The 17,637-nt window shown below is 40.7% G+C and overlaps 1 protein-coding gene across 1 annotated transcript in view; it reads right to left on the bottom strand.

Annotated features, from left to right (window-relative positions):
• Positions 1 to 17,637, bottom strand: part of scara5 (scavenger receptor class A, member 5 (putative)) — a 113,065-nt gene that overhangs the window by 75,564 nt on the left and 19,864 nt on the right. The window contains exon 3 of the mRNA XM_085770345.1: positions 16,977 to 17,105. Coding sequence (XP_085626471.1) covers positions 16,977 to 17,105 — 129 coding nt within the window. The remainder of the gene's footprint in view (positions 1 to 16,976; positions 17,106 to 17,637) is intronic.

Below are 17,637 nucleotides of genomic sequence, written 5' to 3'. Positions count from 1 at the left end.
TATAACTCTACTGCTTTACAGCTGCCATAAAGTCCACATAACTAAAATATGAACATATAAACACAGGCATTGTTGAACCGGTTTCATTTCATGGCTTATTTCATGTCGTGAAATCTAACATGCATGACATCACCGCGAACAACAGCAGAGGGTTTATTTAACATGATTGAGACACTGTAAACTGCGTTAAAAAAAACACACATTCGGCGCTTTAAAACGATTCGACTATTTACGGGCAGAAATCCAACTTTACGGCAAAATAAAACCAGAGCTTGGTGGAAAAATACATGGAAAGTGTGATTGGGAACACTGGTAACCTCAAAAACAAGCGTGTTTTGCGATTTTTAATTGTCACCCTGGGAGTGGTTTGTTTTGAAGGGTGGGTTTATTTTTTTTGTGTGTGCATGAGCGTGCAGGTGACACCATACACAGTGACATTCCTACCAAACGCTGCTCAACTCAACAGGTGGTTGTCATTTACCGAGAGAAAGAAGCAGCGTGTCCTGAGGAGGAACGCCAAGAAGAGGCACGCCAGCAAACATGGAGGTAAACAATGCAGGACTAAATTATTATTTCTCTTTTTAGAAATGTTTTTTAGGGAGAAGAAAAACAGATTCCACACATTTTTCATGCAGGCCCTCAAGGATACACACAGGAGACGGGGAATGTAAACACGACTTTGTTTAGGAGAAAAAAGCCCACAAAGCACCTTTATGTATTTCATATCTGCACGTTTCTGCTTCATCCACAGTTAGAGCGTGAACGGACAGATTGGTTATCATTCAGTATCTTAAATCTGAATTACTTCAAGTGTTTCTTCACATTTTCCACCATTCGTTTGATTCCTTCTGGGTCGAATTGTCACCAAACCAAACACAGCGGGACGCCAACAGCCTCTCAGCACCGAGACGCCAGCACTCACATTTTTTTTTTGTATTGTATGTTTCTCTGGACTTCGCTGAGCTCCAGCACCACAATTAGTCAAATCAACCCCCCCCTCCTCTTACAATGTGTGTGTGTGTGTGTGTGTGTGTGTGTGTGTGTGTGTGTGTGAGAGAGACATGAGCAAAGCCTGCCCAGAGTCTTTGGAATCTGTTGTTGCTTAATTAGCCTGCTAATAAAACTGAAAAAGCAGCGTTTAGAGGACTAATTTGGGCGCCTGCTATCGTGCTCGGAGCTTGGACCCTCACCCCTCACCAATGTATCAATGTATTAATACACAGGTTGTCAATGTGTTGTCAATCATCGTTTTGTTTCCAGACGGCCAAGTTACTGCAGACATGAAAGAATGAGATTTGAACTCGAGGCCTGGAGAAACACAATAAATAGTAATAAAAAAAAGAAATAAGATAAAAAGACATGATAAATAGAGAATAACATCTAAATAATTTTTTTTTTTAAATCTGAAATCCAGCTAAAAACGTGTTAGAAATTGAGTTTATTTAAGCAGAATCTGGCTCCAGAAAATGAAGCTGAGGTCAAATCTCAGCTTTTATAAAAAACAATGGGCCTCATTCACCAATATCTTCTTAAGAACCTTCTTAGATTCTTTCTTAAGTTGTTCTTAAGAGGTTCCTTAAGAAAACCCTACGTCAGATTCATCAACGCGTTCGTAAGAATTGTTCGCAGCTGTGTTCTTAGGCCAACTCCTCGTAAGTTGAGGGCGTGTACCAGGTGAGTCTAATTAACATATGATTAGAATAGGTAAAAGCCCCATCAATGCCCGTAAAAGGGCATGAGACTGCAGGGCCGTGTGCACACAGCACCCACAGGCACTGAGCAGAGAAGGTGAAGAGAGAAAGAAAGTTGAAATGCTCAAAAGAAAATCTGGGAGGGAGCACCAGACTCCAAACGTAAAAAGAACTTAAGTAGTGAAGTGGCGCTACTGCGGCAGGAATGAAACTAAGAAACAAACAAAAGGCTTATATTTAGTTTATATATTTATATTTATATTTAGGCTATATTTAGTAGCGTCAGCAGTGGATGCAGCTCTTCGGTTGTTATCAGAGAGACCACACTCTCACGTGTGCCATCATAAATATCATCATATTATCACATATGAAAAAAAAAACAGTTGTGTGTAGTGTGAACACTTACAGTAAGTGCACTGTTGCAGCCCGCAATTAGGAAAAAAAATCATATCGGCAGCTGTATGCTGCCCCCAAAGAAAAGGGGGGGAATGATATGAATTAAGTGTCTATAATGTTTTTTAAGAGACTGCAATGATTTGTCAATTATTGTTATATATGATTATTAAAAACATCATAAAAGATAAGAAAATAATTCTTATTCAAATCATATAATATCATACAACTGCAGAACAGAAGAAAACACTATAATCGGTTATTTTTGCAGAAGTCTCAGCACTTGTGCGTAAGTATACTCCTGACTGTTCGTAGATTTTGTTCTTAGTTAAGAACAAATTCTGGATAAGAAAACATTCATGAATGCCACAATCTTCGTAAAAACTTCGTAAGTAGGACTTAAGAACAAATTTGTTCTTAAGAACGGTTCGTGAATGAGGCCCAATGTGCTTAATGTTAAAGGGATAGTTCAACATTTTGGCAAATTGGCACATTGCCATAATCCCTATAGTCATAGCAGTAGGTTCGCTACCTTTAATTGTCGGTGCAAGTTTTAGAACGGAGGCTAATGGGATTTCTTGGTTTCACTCATCAAACTCATCAAATACACAATCCAACAACTCCAAAACACTCTGGTGGACAAGTTGTGACCTGCACATTCACCACGCTATGAGATAATAACAGAACGTTACCAGACAGAGTTGTTTTAGAGGTAAATGCAGAAACTGTTTGCTGGAAAACTGTCCCTGACAGGAACGCACATCAGCGGTTTTGCATGAATTTGCGGTTTTGTATTGATTTTACAAATCACTTGCTGTAGGTTTCAGGGTCTCTGGATGGGTTTTCAAAATAAAATAATTAATAATAACGAAAACCATACTGAGAGTGACCTTTCCATTAAATCTTAACGACAATGGAAACTGGAGACTGACCGTGGCCCAGCATGGCTGTGGCAGTGGTGCAAAAACATTAGCAACTACTGCAAAGTGGCTGAATACAGAGCAGTGACCTCTCTAGAAAAGTCTGCCAGCTCTAGATCCACATCAAGATAACAGGATGTGTGTGATGTGATGTTTGACGGGTGGGACGACTGAGAGCATTACACATTACACCGTCAGGTTCGAGAACGTCTGCAGCTCTGACAGGTTTGGCATTGAACAATCACCACAAGGTCAGAGCAGGAGGTTTGTGTCCGTCTGGCAGATGTCAGGTGTGATAGTAGTGACTCCTGGGAGAAGTGGAGCTAAGAGAAGTGAGTTTTCTATACATGACTCAAAACAGGTGAAAACCACAGCTGCAGAAAACAGACAAAGATTTTAACACATGGCATCTTCTTATACACTATACTCACAAAAAGTTAGGGATATTTGACAAGAATATCCCTATAAAAAGTTCATGCTACAGTGATATTCTATCATGAAAGCCTTTTAAGTAGAAGGATGCAATGGCAATTTCTTTATCTCAAACAAAAGCTAACAACAGTGGTGGCTATAGCACAACAAAAATCTCAATGTCTCAATAACTTGATCATCAAAGTGTTGTCTTGGTCTCATGATGTCAACATGTGAACATGGTGGAGAGGAGAGGGAGAGAGAAGAGGACTGTATACAACTTGTCATTGAACCAGAACATTTAGTGGTTCAATGACAACTGAACCACTAAATCAGACGGTTGTTGTCATTTTTGTGGTTAATCACCTTGTTAGAGAGCAGCTTGATATTCAATATGTACTGAAACATTGAACAATTGGACATGTGCATTCAAAAGTTTAGAGAAGGTTAAATTAAGTGCACCTGCATTTTAGGTGCATTCTGAAATTTAATCCAAAAGCCAAACATCCCTAACTTATTGTGAGTAGTGTATATGAAAGTAAAGTGTAGTGTTATTTGTTGTTGACACGTCATTTGACAATAAGCATGTTTCTATCTGCCTAACAAACAAACCAACACACACTGAAGACAACAAATAAATCTAACTAATTAAAGACAAAGTCAGAACACGGACGAAACTGAAGAAACCAAGAAATATGATTCAATTATAAAACATTAGAACGAATGAATGGTTCTGCAACCACGATGACACCACATACATATATCACTGTGAGACTTTTTATTGACTGCAAAGCACTTCTGCCTCAAGACAACATAAAAACTATTTACAACAGAGAGGAGAGAGAGAGAAAGAGGTCTGGACCAATTAGTCTTGACATGTTAATGACCTGTGTTTGACTGCTGAATGAGTCTGACTTTTGGGACTGCTCTTATGGAGGATTGAAGGACTGACTTTACTCTGCATCTTTCAGTGTGTGTGTGTGTGTGTGTGTGTGTGTGTGTGTGTGTGTGTATGTGTGTGTGTGTTTGAGCGCGAACACACTCCTCTTATGACGGGAATGTTGGACCGTCTCCAGACTGACTCCTTTCTTCAGAAAAGGACCATGACCACAGAACAGAAACCCATTAGAGAGGGCTTTATGTTCTCAGAGTCAATCTGGAGGCCCTGCCTGGGACAGTGTGTGCATGTGACACAGGTCTTCATGTGTGTGTGTGTGTGTGTGTGTGTGTGTGTGTGTGTGTGCATGTATTGGCATTTGTGGGTTTGCAATGCATGTCTAAAGCTCAGTGAGTCTCTAGATGTGCCGTACATGTGTAAATGTATGTGTGCATTTTTCATGTCAGTATTTGAATCAATGCCTCAGGCTCATATTTGTGTGCACATACTTTTGACTCCACTTGTGTTTGTTATATGTTCCTGCATGTGTTTTCTTTAAATATTCATATGATCCCTGGATATATACATCTGTGTGTGTGTGTGTCTGCATTAGTGTGCATGTGGTTTTAGTTGCATTCATACTTGCACTTTCAGCACATGAAGCATGTGAAGTTTGTGTGTTTCTACGTGTATGTAGTCGTGGGTCAGTGAAACGTACTCCTACGTTCTCCTCCAGGCGATGTGTGTGTGTGTGTGTGTGTGTTTAGGGAAGAAATTTCTTACCCGTGTCGAACGTAAACACACCAAGATCAGAAACAACTCGTCCTCAGCGGCCAAAAAAACGTCTGATTGTTTTCTCGAGGGGTGTGGTTTCAAAGTTTCTCTTTTAAAGTTATTAGTGGAGTGGAGCTTTGTGGTGTCGGATTTAAACTTCTTTACGTTTCCTTAAGGCCAAACTTAGCCCGACACATATGGTCCACATTCAGGACAGGTTTTTATCTTGTAGCGTGTTGTGACAGGGGGTGTACCGTCTTAAATAACCACAAAGGATCTGAAATAATCCAGAGCATGTGGTCGTGGTAAAGTTAGCCCGTCTTTGTTTTTTTTAACGGTCAGGTATGACCGCGGCCGCCTCCTCCCTCCTCCTCCACCACTGTCCCACAGACCCAATTTGTTTCTACTATGACAAGACCACTAAAAGGTTTTATATAAAAAGGATGGAGCAAATAAAGAAAAGAAACAGAATCAGAGGGGACACAAGGAAAAAAAAACTTTGATCGTCAGCCCAGAGCTGTGGTTCACATTAGGGTTAACTTTTGATTTCTCTGGTGTCCATCTGCTGCAGCGGCTTTCGCCCGCACATCCTGCAGGAATCATCATCATCAAGAGAATTAAAGTCGAACTGAACAATAGGGAAGCCCTGAGGCAGTCAAGACTTTGTGTTTTGTTAAAAGTCACAGCTCAGACATAAACACTACAGCCGCTTATGTGAGCTAAATGCTAAAATAAATCTCCTAGGTTTGGGCTGACCATCAAAACTCATTATTCTGAAGCGTATAGATCGCTATTTATAGAAATGAATTTATCAATCATATATGAGATAGATAGATAGATAGATAGATAGATAGATAGATAGATAGATAGATAGATAGATAGATAGATAGATAGATAGATAGATAGATAGATAGATAGATAGATAGATAGATAGATAGATAGATAGATAGATAGATAGATAGATATTATTGATCCCAAGCTGGGAAATTACAGTACAGTAGTTTCATTTTATAAAGATAAAATGAAAAAAAAAATACTCTAGCTGGAAGTGGCACCTTTCATCATGTTGATATCATGACCAATCACAATTTGACCAATGTGATCATCTAGCTCTTTACCTGGTGTTACTGTGATGAGCTCCGTCACCTGAGTTTGACCTTCAGGGCCTTTTCATTTAGACTCTATGTGTTCTCCTTATGTCTGTATGGATTCTCTCCAGGTTTTCCAACTTCCTAACAGTCCAGAGACATGTATGATAGGTCATTTGGAGACTCTATGGCGTCAATGTCAGTTTGTGAAGTTGTTTGTCGTTGTTATAGAGTCATGACCTGTCCAGGGTTTAACCTGTCTTCACCTAATGTCAGCTGGACGTCGCTGCATGCACAGGACAAGCAGTATGACTAATGTATGAATGGTAATTTATTTGATTGCCAGCTCACTGTGGTGTGTTGAAAAGGTGGCTATAACAGAGGATATCTCTGCAGAAAGCGGTTTATGTATGTTGTGCACTTCATTTAGCATTCACAGATCTGAGCTGTAGCATTGTTCCTGCTCAGGTTCTTATCTAAACAATCAAGTAATTGACTGAAATCAGCACTGACGGGGGATTTTCTCTGTTTCCAGGTGGAAACTTACGAGTGAAATACTATACAGAGAGTACAGTGAACGCACCGTCCAGCACACAGACAAAAAGACCGACCCCCTGTGTAGGAATGTGCAGATGTGTTGGCAACAGCCAGGGACGAAGAAATGGACCTGTGAGGTCAAGAAAGATCAAGAAAGGCTTTGGGTGTTTAAGATATAAGGACGCGTTTCATTTAGCGTTCATACTGTAGATCCTCTGCTCTCAGATCTGACAACGTGTCTCTTCACTGCTCTGTCTTTGAAGATGTGCATTGTCCATGGTCACATGACTTCCTGCTCCGCCAAGCTGAAAATGCTGAAACCATCAAAAACTCCACCAACAGCGCCAAAAAAGCTGCGCGTGTGTTCACGAGCGCCGTGTTTACAATAAAAACAACAGGGGAGTGTGTGTATGTGTGTAAGTGTGTGTGTGTGTTGGGGAGGAGGAGCAGCCGGTGCAAACATCCACTCAACATGTAACTCAAACTACCTGCTGGTTTTAGAAAGTGCACCATAAATAATCTGGTTCCTTTAAGAGCCAAAATAAAAATTTAGCCACAGCAGGAAAAGTTGATGTACAACACAAACACAATTACGATAACAAACGCATGAACAAACCGTGGGACTACAAAAGGGGGCCGAAGACCAAAATAATAAACCGAGGCCGTTTCGTTGCCCGGGGGCCTGTTGCCCGTTCCTGCTTCTTGGCAATAACACGGCTGTTACCGACAGTATCGCCGAACGACACAAACAGACTTCAGTTGGAAGATTTCATGGCTTGAAAAGAAGAATAACAAATCCGCCATCATGTTTTCCAGGAATTAACAGGGCTAAGGAAACGGGCAGCGCCGGTGCCAAGACCTGTGAGCTGCATCCTCGCTCCGACTGGAAAACATGACTCAGCTGCACCTACAGTAGAAGTTAAACACAGGGATGTAGGCCGCGCTGCGAGAGTCACAACATGTGGGAGAGGAATAACCTTTCAGAAAACTGGCTCGGCTCCTCTGTCATACTGTACCTGCGGAACAACACAGATCTAGGTTAAAGCTAAACTTTATTTAGCAGGTTGGACCAGAATAAAATCAAATCAGTCCTTTAGTGTTTTGTTTTGATTTTTGCTTCCCGTCCGGCTCATAAACCGATAAATAAAAAATGTGTAAATTCTTCTTTTAACCCACCCAGGCTGTTATCAGCCCTGCGCTCCGTCTGTGAGTCCTTATATGGATCTATACAGATGTGTTTGTTCGCTGCTTTAGACAACTTGTTATTCCTACCGAGTCCAGATGTGGAACCAGATATTTGTAGCAGTGTCTGGCCAAAATGCAATGAAAAACATCCCAACTCTTCACACAGGAAAAGAGCTCTTCCAAAGTGCTCTATACATAGCAATTGTTAAAGAATAAAACTGTTCTTAGGAGTTATTGCGCATAAAAATCGTATGTAGATAAATCTGACTAAAAGGTAGTGCTGTGCTGCGAGGCACAACACTCAGATGTTTAGTTAGGTCTGTGTGTTTGTTTTGCCTGAGTCAACAGAAATACAAGGACAATGAAAAGCAATGAGGCATTTAACTAAACTCATGTGTAACCTCATGGTTTTGACTGTTTGATTATATCTGAGGCTTTAAAGGCAAGGCTAATGAGAATTATAATAATAAAAGTTATTTTTGTGCACTTATAAAAATCAGGGATAAGAACATACTTCAACAAAACAAACACATTCAGAAAAATTAAAAATAAAACAGTGAAAAGCCACATGAAATAAATGTGTTTTTAGAAGCTGGTTAGCAAAACCGCGAGAGAAAATCTGAATATGTGTTTATCTGGTTTAGTTAAAAGATCTGAAACTGCTCTAAACAAAATTTTATTGAATAAACGGATCAAATACGGCGAAACGAGTAGTTGACAGTGAGTGTCCAATCTCATCAAAGCTTTTTAAACCCGTTGTTTTGGTTTCTGAGCCACGACTTCACCGCTCTGGTTGGACTTGGCTGCTCCCATCAGGCTAAAGCGGAAGAACATGATGATTTTAAATGTCCCGTTATGTTCCAGCGTGTTTACTATTAAATATCTGTGGAGTCTCGGGTCCTGGTTTTACGAGAGAAGGTGAATCGAGGGCAACCGGACTTGGTTGCAGATCATTTAAGAGGCTTCTTGGAGGCGAGTCCAACTGTCCTTCATCAGCCACCAAAACCATTACATCATAGTATTGTGATGCATTTTATCTGTTCTCTCAACATCATTGAAAACAATGGCGCATCCTGAATGATTAAGGTTTAAATAAAGCTAATGAATAAGCATAAACACCTTTGTTATGCGTCCATTTCTACATGTTACAGTTCAGTCCAACATCTCTCTCACCTGCACTAACGTTGTTTATAGCACGTTGGATGTTCTCAGAGGAAATCATCTGAAACATCTGAGGAATTTCTCGCTTTTTTCTTCTTGGCTTCGATGAGACGCAACGAAAAAAACAGAAAAAAAAAACAACCTCTGCATCTGGTTTCTCTTTGCTTCAAATGTCACACGTGATGGGAACCAATCAACTGCATCCAAGAGGAGGAGGAGTGAGGTGTGCTTCATCCAGATATATCGTACAGTAAATATTGAAGGGAGAGAGTTGGTTATGTCACCAATGTGAACAATGCAAAGATGTTGCAACTGATCATGGGATATAATGACATTATTTTGTTTTGATTCCCACAATTGAAGTTATAAGACATCATTACACATGTCATTTAGAGGCTTAAACATGTAAAAACACCGGTATTCTCTTACATACTTATCTCCTGTTATTTTTCATTTCAATCTGAACCTGAACATGGCCTTCGTTATTATGCAACGTCCCACGGGAAACATTAGAAAGAAAAATAATAGAAGACTCTTGGAGGTCGCCCAAAATGCATTTATCAAAATGACATTAAAAAAAAAAAAAAAATTGCAATAATTCAATCAGTCCAGGGGAACACGCTGCAGAGCTGTAGCATTGTTCCAGCTCAGGTTTTTATCTAAACAATCAGGTAATTGACTGAAATCAACACTGACGGGGGATTTTCTCTGTTTCCAGGTTGAAACTTAAGAGTGAAATCTACAGACGGTACAGTGAACGCACCGTCCAGAGAACATTGTCTTATTATCAATGGACAAACCTCTGCTCCAGCACACAGAGAAGAAGACTGACCCCCTGTGTAGGAATGTGCAGATGTGTTGGCAACGGCCAGGGAAGAAAAAATGAACCTGTGAGGTCAAGAAAGATCCAGAAAAGCTTTAAATATTTAAGGACTTTTCTCTTATCTTTGTGTTATACTTAAGGGATCACTTAGAGTTAGTTAAACCATTGCACAAAGCACCTTAGTGACCCAAATAAGGACAGAAATGTAAGGTACCCTTGACTTCATCTTAACCTGGCTAAGTTCATGGTGATAAAAGAAGAAAGCCAATACATCCCATAGAAGAGTGTTTCTGGACATGAAGGACATGGAGCTGATTTCACTTGTTAAATTTGATGGACAGTCAGTTTATGGTTTGTGCGACAGCCTGGAATTGGATCATTCTGCTTTCCGTAGCTTGATGATTACTCTACAGTTGAATATCACATTACCAGTACCTTTTTTGGTGTAATCAAGGTATTTCATGTCCATTTTTCTTTTGTGCCACTGGTTTCTTAAAGGTTTAAACTAAATCTAAGAGCAGAAAATCAACAATCAGTCATGGAAACAGTATTAAAGGGATAGTTGAACATTTTGGCAAATCGGCTCATCAAATACTCATCAAATACACAATCCAACAACTCCAAAACACTCTCGTGGACAAGTTGTGACCTGCACATTCACCACGCCAAGACGATACGAGACAGAGTTGTTTTAGAGGTAAATTCATGCGTGTTGCCTTCAGGGACAGTTTTTCAGCAAACAGTCTCTGCATTTACCTCTAAAACGACTCTGTCTGGTAACGTTCTGTTATTATCTCATAGCGTGGTGAATCTGCAGGTAATGAAAGGAGGTAACAAACATACTGCTATGACTATGTCTATTATGGCAATGGGCCAATTTGCCAAAATCCCTTTAATCTCTTTCACTGCTGCTAACGCCTCAACTTTTAACACTTTTCCGTGCAACAACCTGCAGTAACTCCTTCAGATAAGGACAAATAAGAGTCACAGTTCAATAGAAAACTGAAGGTGATGTGGGAAACAGCCCCCGCTCCTAAAACAGGGACTGAGTCCACGGGGCTTCTGGGAAGCAAGTCTGCGTCAGTCGTCAAGTTGCATCTGGTGACCATTTGGCCTGGCCGGCGTGTGAGCGCAGTTATCAAGAGAAGCTTGAAAAAAAAAGAAAAGAAAATGTTTCTGACATTGACATGTTGACATGTTTCTTAATTAATGTCCCTCCTCTTGAGTCGTGGGCCGCCAAAAAAACAGTGACTACAAAAGACAAAAGTTTCTCCAAGCAGGCGCCTTGGAGATGATAAAAGTCTGGGATGTGGCTGCAGCCGAGCATCATGGGAGCTGAACATGTGACCTTTCAGTTATGGACCAATCACCATGCTGCTCCTGAGGCTCCTGATCAGAGCGGACGGAGATGTCTCGTATCTACACGGAGATAAGCTGGTAGACGTAACGTAGCGATAAAGCAGCTGAGGCACACAGCAGGATTCATCAGTTTGTGGTTTTTTATCTTTCTGTACTTGTGTTTATCTCTCCCTTCTTGCACTTGTCCAAACCAGAAGATTTAGGATCTGACAGAGACAGAAAATACTTTATGATGCTTATCATGTCATGAATGCAGATGTGTTCAGCCAGAGAGGAGACTGATATATGGATGTGTTTGAAAGCACGGGGGGAATCACTGGGAGCCATGAGGTTGGGCGGAGGCCAAGGAGACAAAGTAAGAACGAGGTAGAGAGAGAGAAAAAAACACAACAAAAAGACAAAAGTCAAAGTCAAAGAGTTGAATCTGTCGGAAATTTGGCAGCCGTCGCGACCGCGTCCACTCGCATCTTATGAATGTGTGTGTATGTGCATGAGGGTGGGGGTCAGGGGGTGGGGGTGGGGTGGGCCTCCCGTGAAGCTACACTGGAGCCACTTAGCTTTTAGATGGCCGGCATTTCATTTAAGAGAGGCCGGCTGAAAAGCTCGGTTTGATTGCTTTTCTAAAACAACCTCATCTAAAAAAGCCTCAAATAACCAAATACCTCTGTGACGACAACGAGCCCGTTCCAAGCTCTTAACTACATCTCTGTGCCTGGGAATACACACACACACACACACACACACACACACACACACACATACACATACACACACAGCCACAGCCATTTAATGGCATCAGCCATGTGGTTACGGCATGAGTGGGTGGCTCGGGGGGTGGGACGGGAGGGGAGAGGAGGAGGTCTTGAAATGAAATTAGGATTAGTGAAAGCAGTTGATTCCTCCAGGATCCTGCTGGTCTGAGGCCAGCCCGGCTCTTAAACCTGTTCCTGGGCCTGTCACTTCTTCTTCTGTCTCTATCTCCTTTTAATTTCTCCGTCCGTGCAACTTTCATTCTTTCATTCTGTCGCTCTCCATCTCCGTCGGACTCTCTTTGTCTTCCCTCGCCTCTAATAAGCGAGGTGACATTTACAAGGAGGCCACAGCAGAGTTCGCAAAAGGTAACGGCCGTAAAAGTCCGACACCTCCACAGGCTTTTCTCGTTCACACACATACACTCCAGTGAACTGGCTACGAGGCTACCGTGGCGTCCGGCCAGGGTTTTTCCAAATCAACCAGGAGGAGGATGAAGTGGAGGAGGAGGAGGAGGAGGAGGAGGAGCAGAGTAAGCTCTAAAGACACTGGAATTTATTACAGCACTGTGTCACAAACCCAGTGATATGAAATAACAACAGCTCGAGCTCATTTCCATAACTCGCACATCAAAATTTCCACATTACAGCTCCACTTGTTTTGTGCCAATCACAGAGACATGTGGTGTTTGAAAGAAACACCGTCAGTGCCTCCAAACCCCAGATTTTGGAGGTTTGGAGCTGGCTGGCTGGCTGGCTGGCTGCTGGGGAAATGTGGGTGATTCTCCCTGCTGCATTACATAATGTAGCGATAACTGGCCCCGCAGCACGGCACCAGTCCTTCAACACACAGAGCTTTAAACCTGCTTTTCCTCTGTTATTTCCTAAACTTTTTAAACTTTTTGACAAACACAATTATCACCATCTCAAACGAGCTTTCAGCGTGTTCATGAAGTCTTCATTCAAAACAAAACAAACTCACACACACACACAGATCATTTCAAGAAATTGTCTCTAAAACGTCAGATGCACTTGTCTGCTTGGGTATCAGCCAACTGGAAACTGAGATTAACACAGACCAGATGTTTGTTCCATGTCATCGTCAATATAAAATATCATTTTTGAAATGCTGTAGACTTATCACTGCCTGCTGTTTTCCTACTACTTAAAGGGATATTTCACCCAAAATCGATAATTCACCAATTGTCTACTCACTGTCATGCCAAGGAAGGGTTTGGATAACTTTCGGAGTCATCGAAACGCTTTTGGAGTCCCAGGGGGGGTCCGGCTGGCAACGGATTTTCATATAATGGCGGCGGATAGTGCTGCGAGATGTTATTCTGTGTTTACATCATACATTCAATGGTTTACAACGACGAATGAACATCTCGCAGCAAATCTCGTGCAGCCACTGGGAGCTACTGCTACAACAAGGCTAAAAACAGAGATCACATTTATTTTTTCCTATAACAACTTCTTCATGTGGCAGCTTTAGGACACTTGGGTCAGTACAGACGAGCAGTATGGAGGTATCTGGATGTTTCATAGTGTGTGTTTTGGACGATTCAAAAGTGAACTCTATCCGCCGCCATTATATGAAAATCTCTTGCCAGCCCCTGGAACTCCTAAAGCGTTTTGATGACTCTGAAAGTTCTCCAAACCCTTCCTTGGCATGACGGTGACGGTGAGTAGAAAATTGGGTGAATTATCGATTTTGGGTGAAGTATCCCTTTAAGAGTCTGCATGATCACTGCTAGCTCACCCACTATTAAGACAGAATATGAAACCCAGATCAATGAAAATCCACTTTTAAGGCAAATATGAGACATAACAGGTGAAAATTTTGTGTTGTAGTGTTGCTTTACTGTTAAATTATGACATTTTGAAAAATGTGTTTTTGCTTTTATGAGTTAGATCATTCAACACAAGTCATAAATTATGTCTGTAACTTGTCTTAACTACATCATGAAGACCTCCACAATGCTCATTTCTGTCCCTGATGCCTGTTGGGACAGTGTTTCATCTGGTATGGATTATGATTAGCAAAATTTATATGATGACACTGCTGATAAAGTGCTTTGCCTTAAAGTGATAGTTCAACATTTTGGCAAATTGGCTCATTGCCATAATCCCTATAGTTTTAGCAGTAGGTTTGTTACCTTTATTTGTCGGTGCAAGCTGTTTTTAGAACGGCGGAGCAGAGCCGTGAGCTGCTCAGAGCTACGCTACGGAGGCTTATGGGATTTCTTGATTTCCTTCATCAAACTCATCAAATACACAATCCAACAACTCCAAAACGCTCTGGTGGACAAGTTGTGACCTGCACATTCACCACGCTATGAGATAATAACAGAACGTTACGAGACAGAGTTGTTTTAGAGGTAAATTCATGCAAAACCACTGATGTGCGTTGCCTTCAGGGACAGTTTTTCGGCAAGCAGTCTCTGTATTTACCTTGCTATGACTATATGTTATATATATACTGTATGACATATGTTGAACTATCCCTTTAACTGTGAGTCTGTCTTGGACACCACAAATCGCTGCCTGATGACTGAAGCAACACTGGAGTAACGATCAAGACTAACTGTTATAGTAACATGCATCAAATCAAGGATCAGTTCCTCCAAGATAAACACTATGATGCAAAACCTCATCACCAATCCAGCGTCATTACAGCACTAAACTGGAATTTTCCCTCACTCCCAGTACATTTCCAACAATCAAGCGGTCCTCATTCTCTCTATACACGCAACAAATTGGCCGCTGAGCCCCCTCGTAGTTGTGAAGCCAGCTCTTTAATCACACTAAAAGGTGCTGCAGCTCTGTGCAGCGGAGAGTCCTACACTTCAGCAAATTGAAAACCCGACACTCCTGAAGCCACCGATGCAGGTGCGCTATGGGAACCACGCAGCACAAAAAAAAAGAAGAAAAAAAAGAGCTGGCGTCACGGTTTATCTCTCTCTCCTCTGTCTTTCATGTCGCTGTGTAAAAAAAGGTCAAGCTTGTCACGCTTCCAAAATGCTGTGACAAACGTAACATTCACATGTGTGGGGGAATTAAGTCTAAATCTGTCACACGGGTCCTGAGCTCCACAATGGCGGCAGGAAGAAGACAGGTCAATTGTGCGGCGCACTTGAGGAAAACCGATTTCACGATCCAGGTGAGAAATCTCCACGGACACGGAGTGACGTTTCATTAGGCAGATACAGACATCTGTGCTGCTTCTTGCACCGATACAAACCTTCCTGCAGTAAAATGTCTACATTTATCAAGTGTATAAAGTCTATACAATCACCAGCAGGAGTTTATTAATTGCACAAATGTGTGGGAACGACAGTGTGTGTACTCATTGCTAAACCAGAACAGACAGTTTAAGAGGAGTGTAAGGTTGCAGACCACATCCCTGAGTGTTACCTAAGACTAAATAAGTGGGATTTTTTATGGTGCAAGTGTGTATATGTGCATGTGTGTGTTCTTCATTATAATTCAACCTTGAGAAAACGGCTGATGTCATCTGCATAACAGAGCTCTGGAGAACAAAAGACCAACAATATGCGCCCCCTCCCTCCCTCCGCCTCTACAGTACAGTGCACTGCTGCTGCTTTTCTTTCTTTCTTTCAATCAATCACCCCCATCCTTCCTTCCTTTTCGTTTCTCTCCAACAAACTCGGATTAATTTTAAACAGCTGAGAGATTGTCTGATAACAGCACAACAGAATATTCAAACTAACCAGCCGCCTTTGTTTTTTGTGTGATATAAACATCCACTACGTTTTATTGAACGACTCATCTCGGAGTGAGCTGATCAACATCATGTGTCACATTTTTCCTCGCTTGATGTTTCAACAAACACTCAGGCTACAGTAATAAAATCATATTTACTATCAAAACACACTGCAAAAGGCACAACATGTGTTGGACGTGGCTCATCTGAGAGTCATTTCACTGAACTTGCACGAGGGGAAAAAGTTTGGCAGCATCTCCTCCGTCATTATCAGGGATGAAACCACTAGATGTGTCTGAGGTCATGTGGACACTTAACTGCAGCTCCTACTGCAGATGTTACATTACAGCATGCTATGTTTTGATATTTGATACGCTGTCTTTGTTATTTGTTGTGTTTCAAGGTGTAAAAGGTCTGTTATATTTACTATCTTGCATCATTTCATTATATTTTTCTGTTTTGAGGGCTCTGGACTACTATAATGTTGTCAGAAAGTCACTTTGATAACACTTTATTATGTCTATAATGCATTAAAACCATACTTATAAGGAGTTATAATGCAGTTATAGCACTGTCTAACTATAGTTATAAACACTCATAAATGATCACAATGATTTATAACAATAATCCTAACAAGCATAGCTTTATAACAATAAGCATTACGCATCATAGAGCATTTTATAATGGCCTATAAGGTCAAGTATTATAATAGAGTTATAATGTTCTATAATGTGTTATGCTTATTGTTATAAAGCCTTATGGTAATTTACAAGTGTTTATAATGATAGTTATACACGTTTATAAGCCAATTATAACACATTATAACTATATTTAATGCATTATCGATGTGGTCATTGTCAGCGAGTTACTAACAATTATAATGTATTATAATACCTGACCTTATAAGTCATGATAAAATGCTTTATAGTGTGTTATGCTTATTGTTATAAAGCATTATGATCATTTATGAGTGTTTATAACTATAGTTATACTGAGCTATAACTGCATTATAGCTCAGTATAAGTATGGTTATAATGCGTTATAGAGATAGGCGTCAAGTAAAGTGTTACCGTAACGTTTAAAAGAAAGGTAATGATGATCACTAACAAAAGTGGATCCAAATGTTTTGTAATATGCATTACTGTACTGACAGTGTTTTGGAATAAAAAGATGATTTGAACCCATCCTGAAGTGACAAAATAACAATGCATATAACCTAAATTATCCAGATAGGTAACATATGAACCAAACACGTGAAAATCCATTTATCATTCATCCTACCTGCCAGGCAGAGTCCGAAGATGGTGAGAAGAACCAGGATGTAGAGGGAAACGATGGCGTACTTGATGGCTGAGAGTGAGTTCAGGTGACCGCAACACTGATCCTGTTTCCTGCGACGCTTTGCAGAACCTGATGAAAACATGAGACCGAACATTAGTATGAAAAACAAAGGAAACCCAAACACAGGTGCAGCTAATGTGATGGTAAAACTATGCCAAGTTTACTGATGAACAATACAGAAATAGAGAATATAAATAACTACTTGATTTTTGGTGTTTGAAGTCGTGTTTGGTCTTTCGACTTCTACTAACCAAAACCATTCCTGTGAAAACATGTTGAATTGCGGCTGGAACATATCACATGTGTGAGTTGAAACTAATTTACTTCACCATTTATTAGGGATTTTGAAAACAACCCAGGTCAAATTTTCCAGGTCTAGGTGCAGAAATGTGAGGAGTATCCATAGAAACAAGGGCTATTGGTTGCAAGTACACAAATAATTCAAAAGGCTTTTATTGTGAAGCCTGAAACTTATTACAAAGATGAAATACAGAACTGTATAAATACAAAGGTTAGATCATACATCAAGCGCCGTAAAGTGGAATACACACAGTCGGGTGATTTACTTCATAGCTTAGGGAGGATATACTTGATGACATGT

Source organism: Trachurus japonicus, chromosome 24, assembly GCF_045865225.1.
Source record: "Trachurus japonicus isolate A0001 chromosome 24, Traja_1.0".
NCBI classification, from domain to species: domain Eukaryota; kingdom Metazoa; phylum Chordata; class Actinopteri; order Carangiformes; family Carangidae; genus Trachurus; species Trachurus japonicus.
The sequence above is the reverse complement of the archived record's forward strand: the minus strand, read 5'-3'. Positions and strand labels throughout refer to the sequence as shown.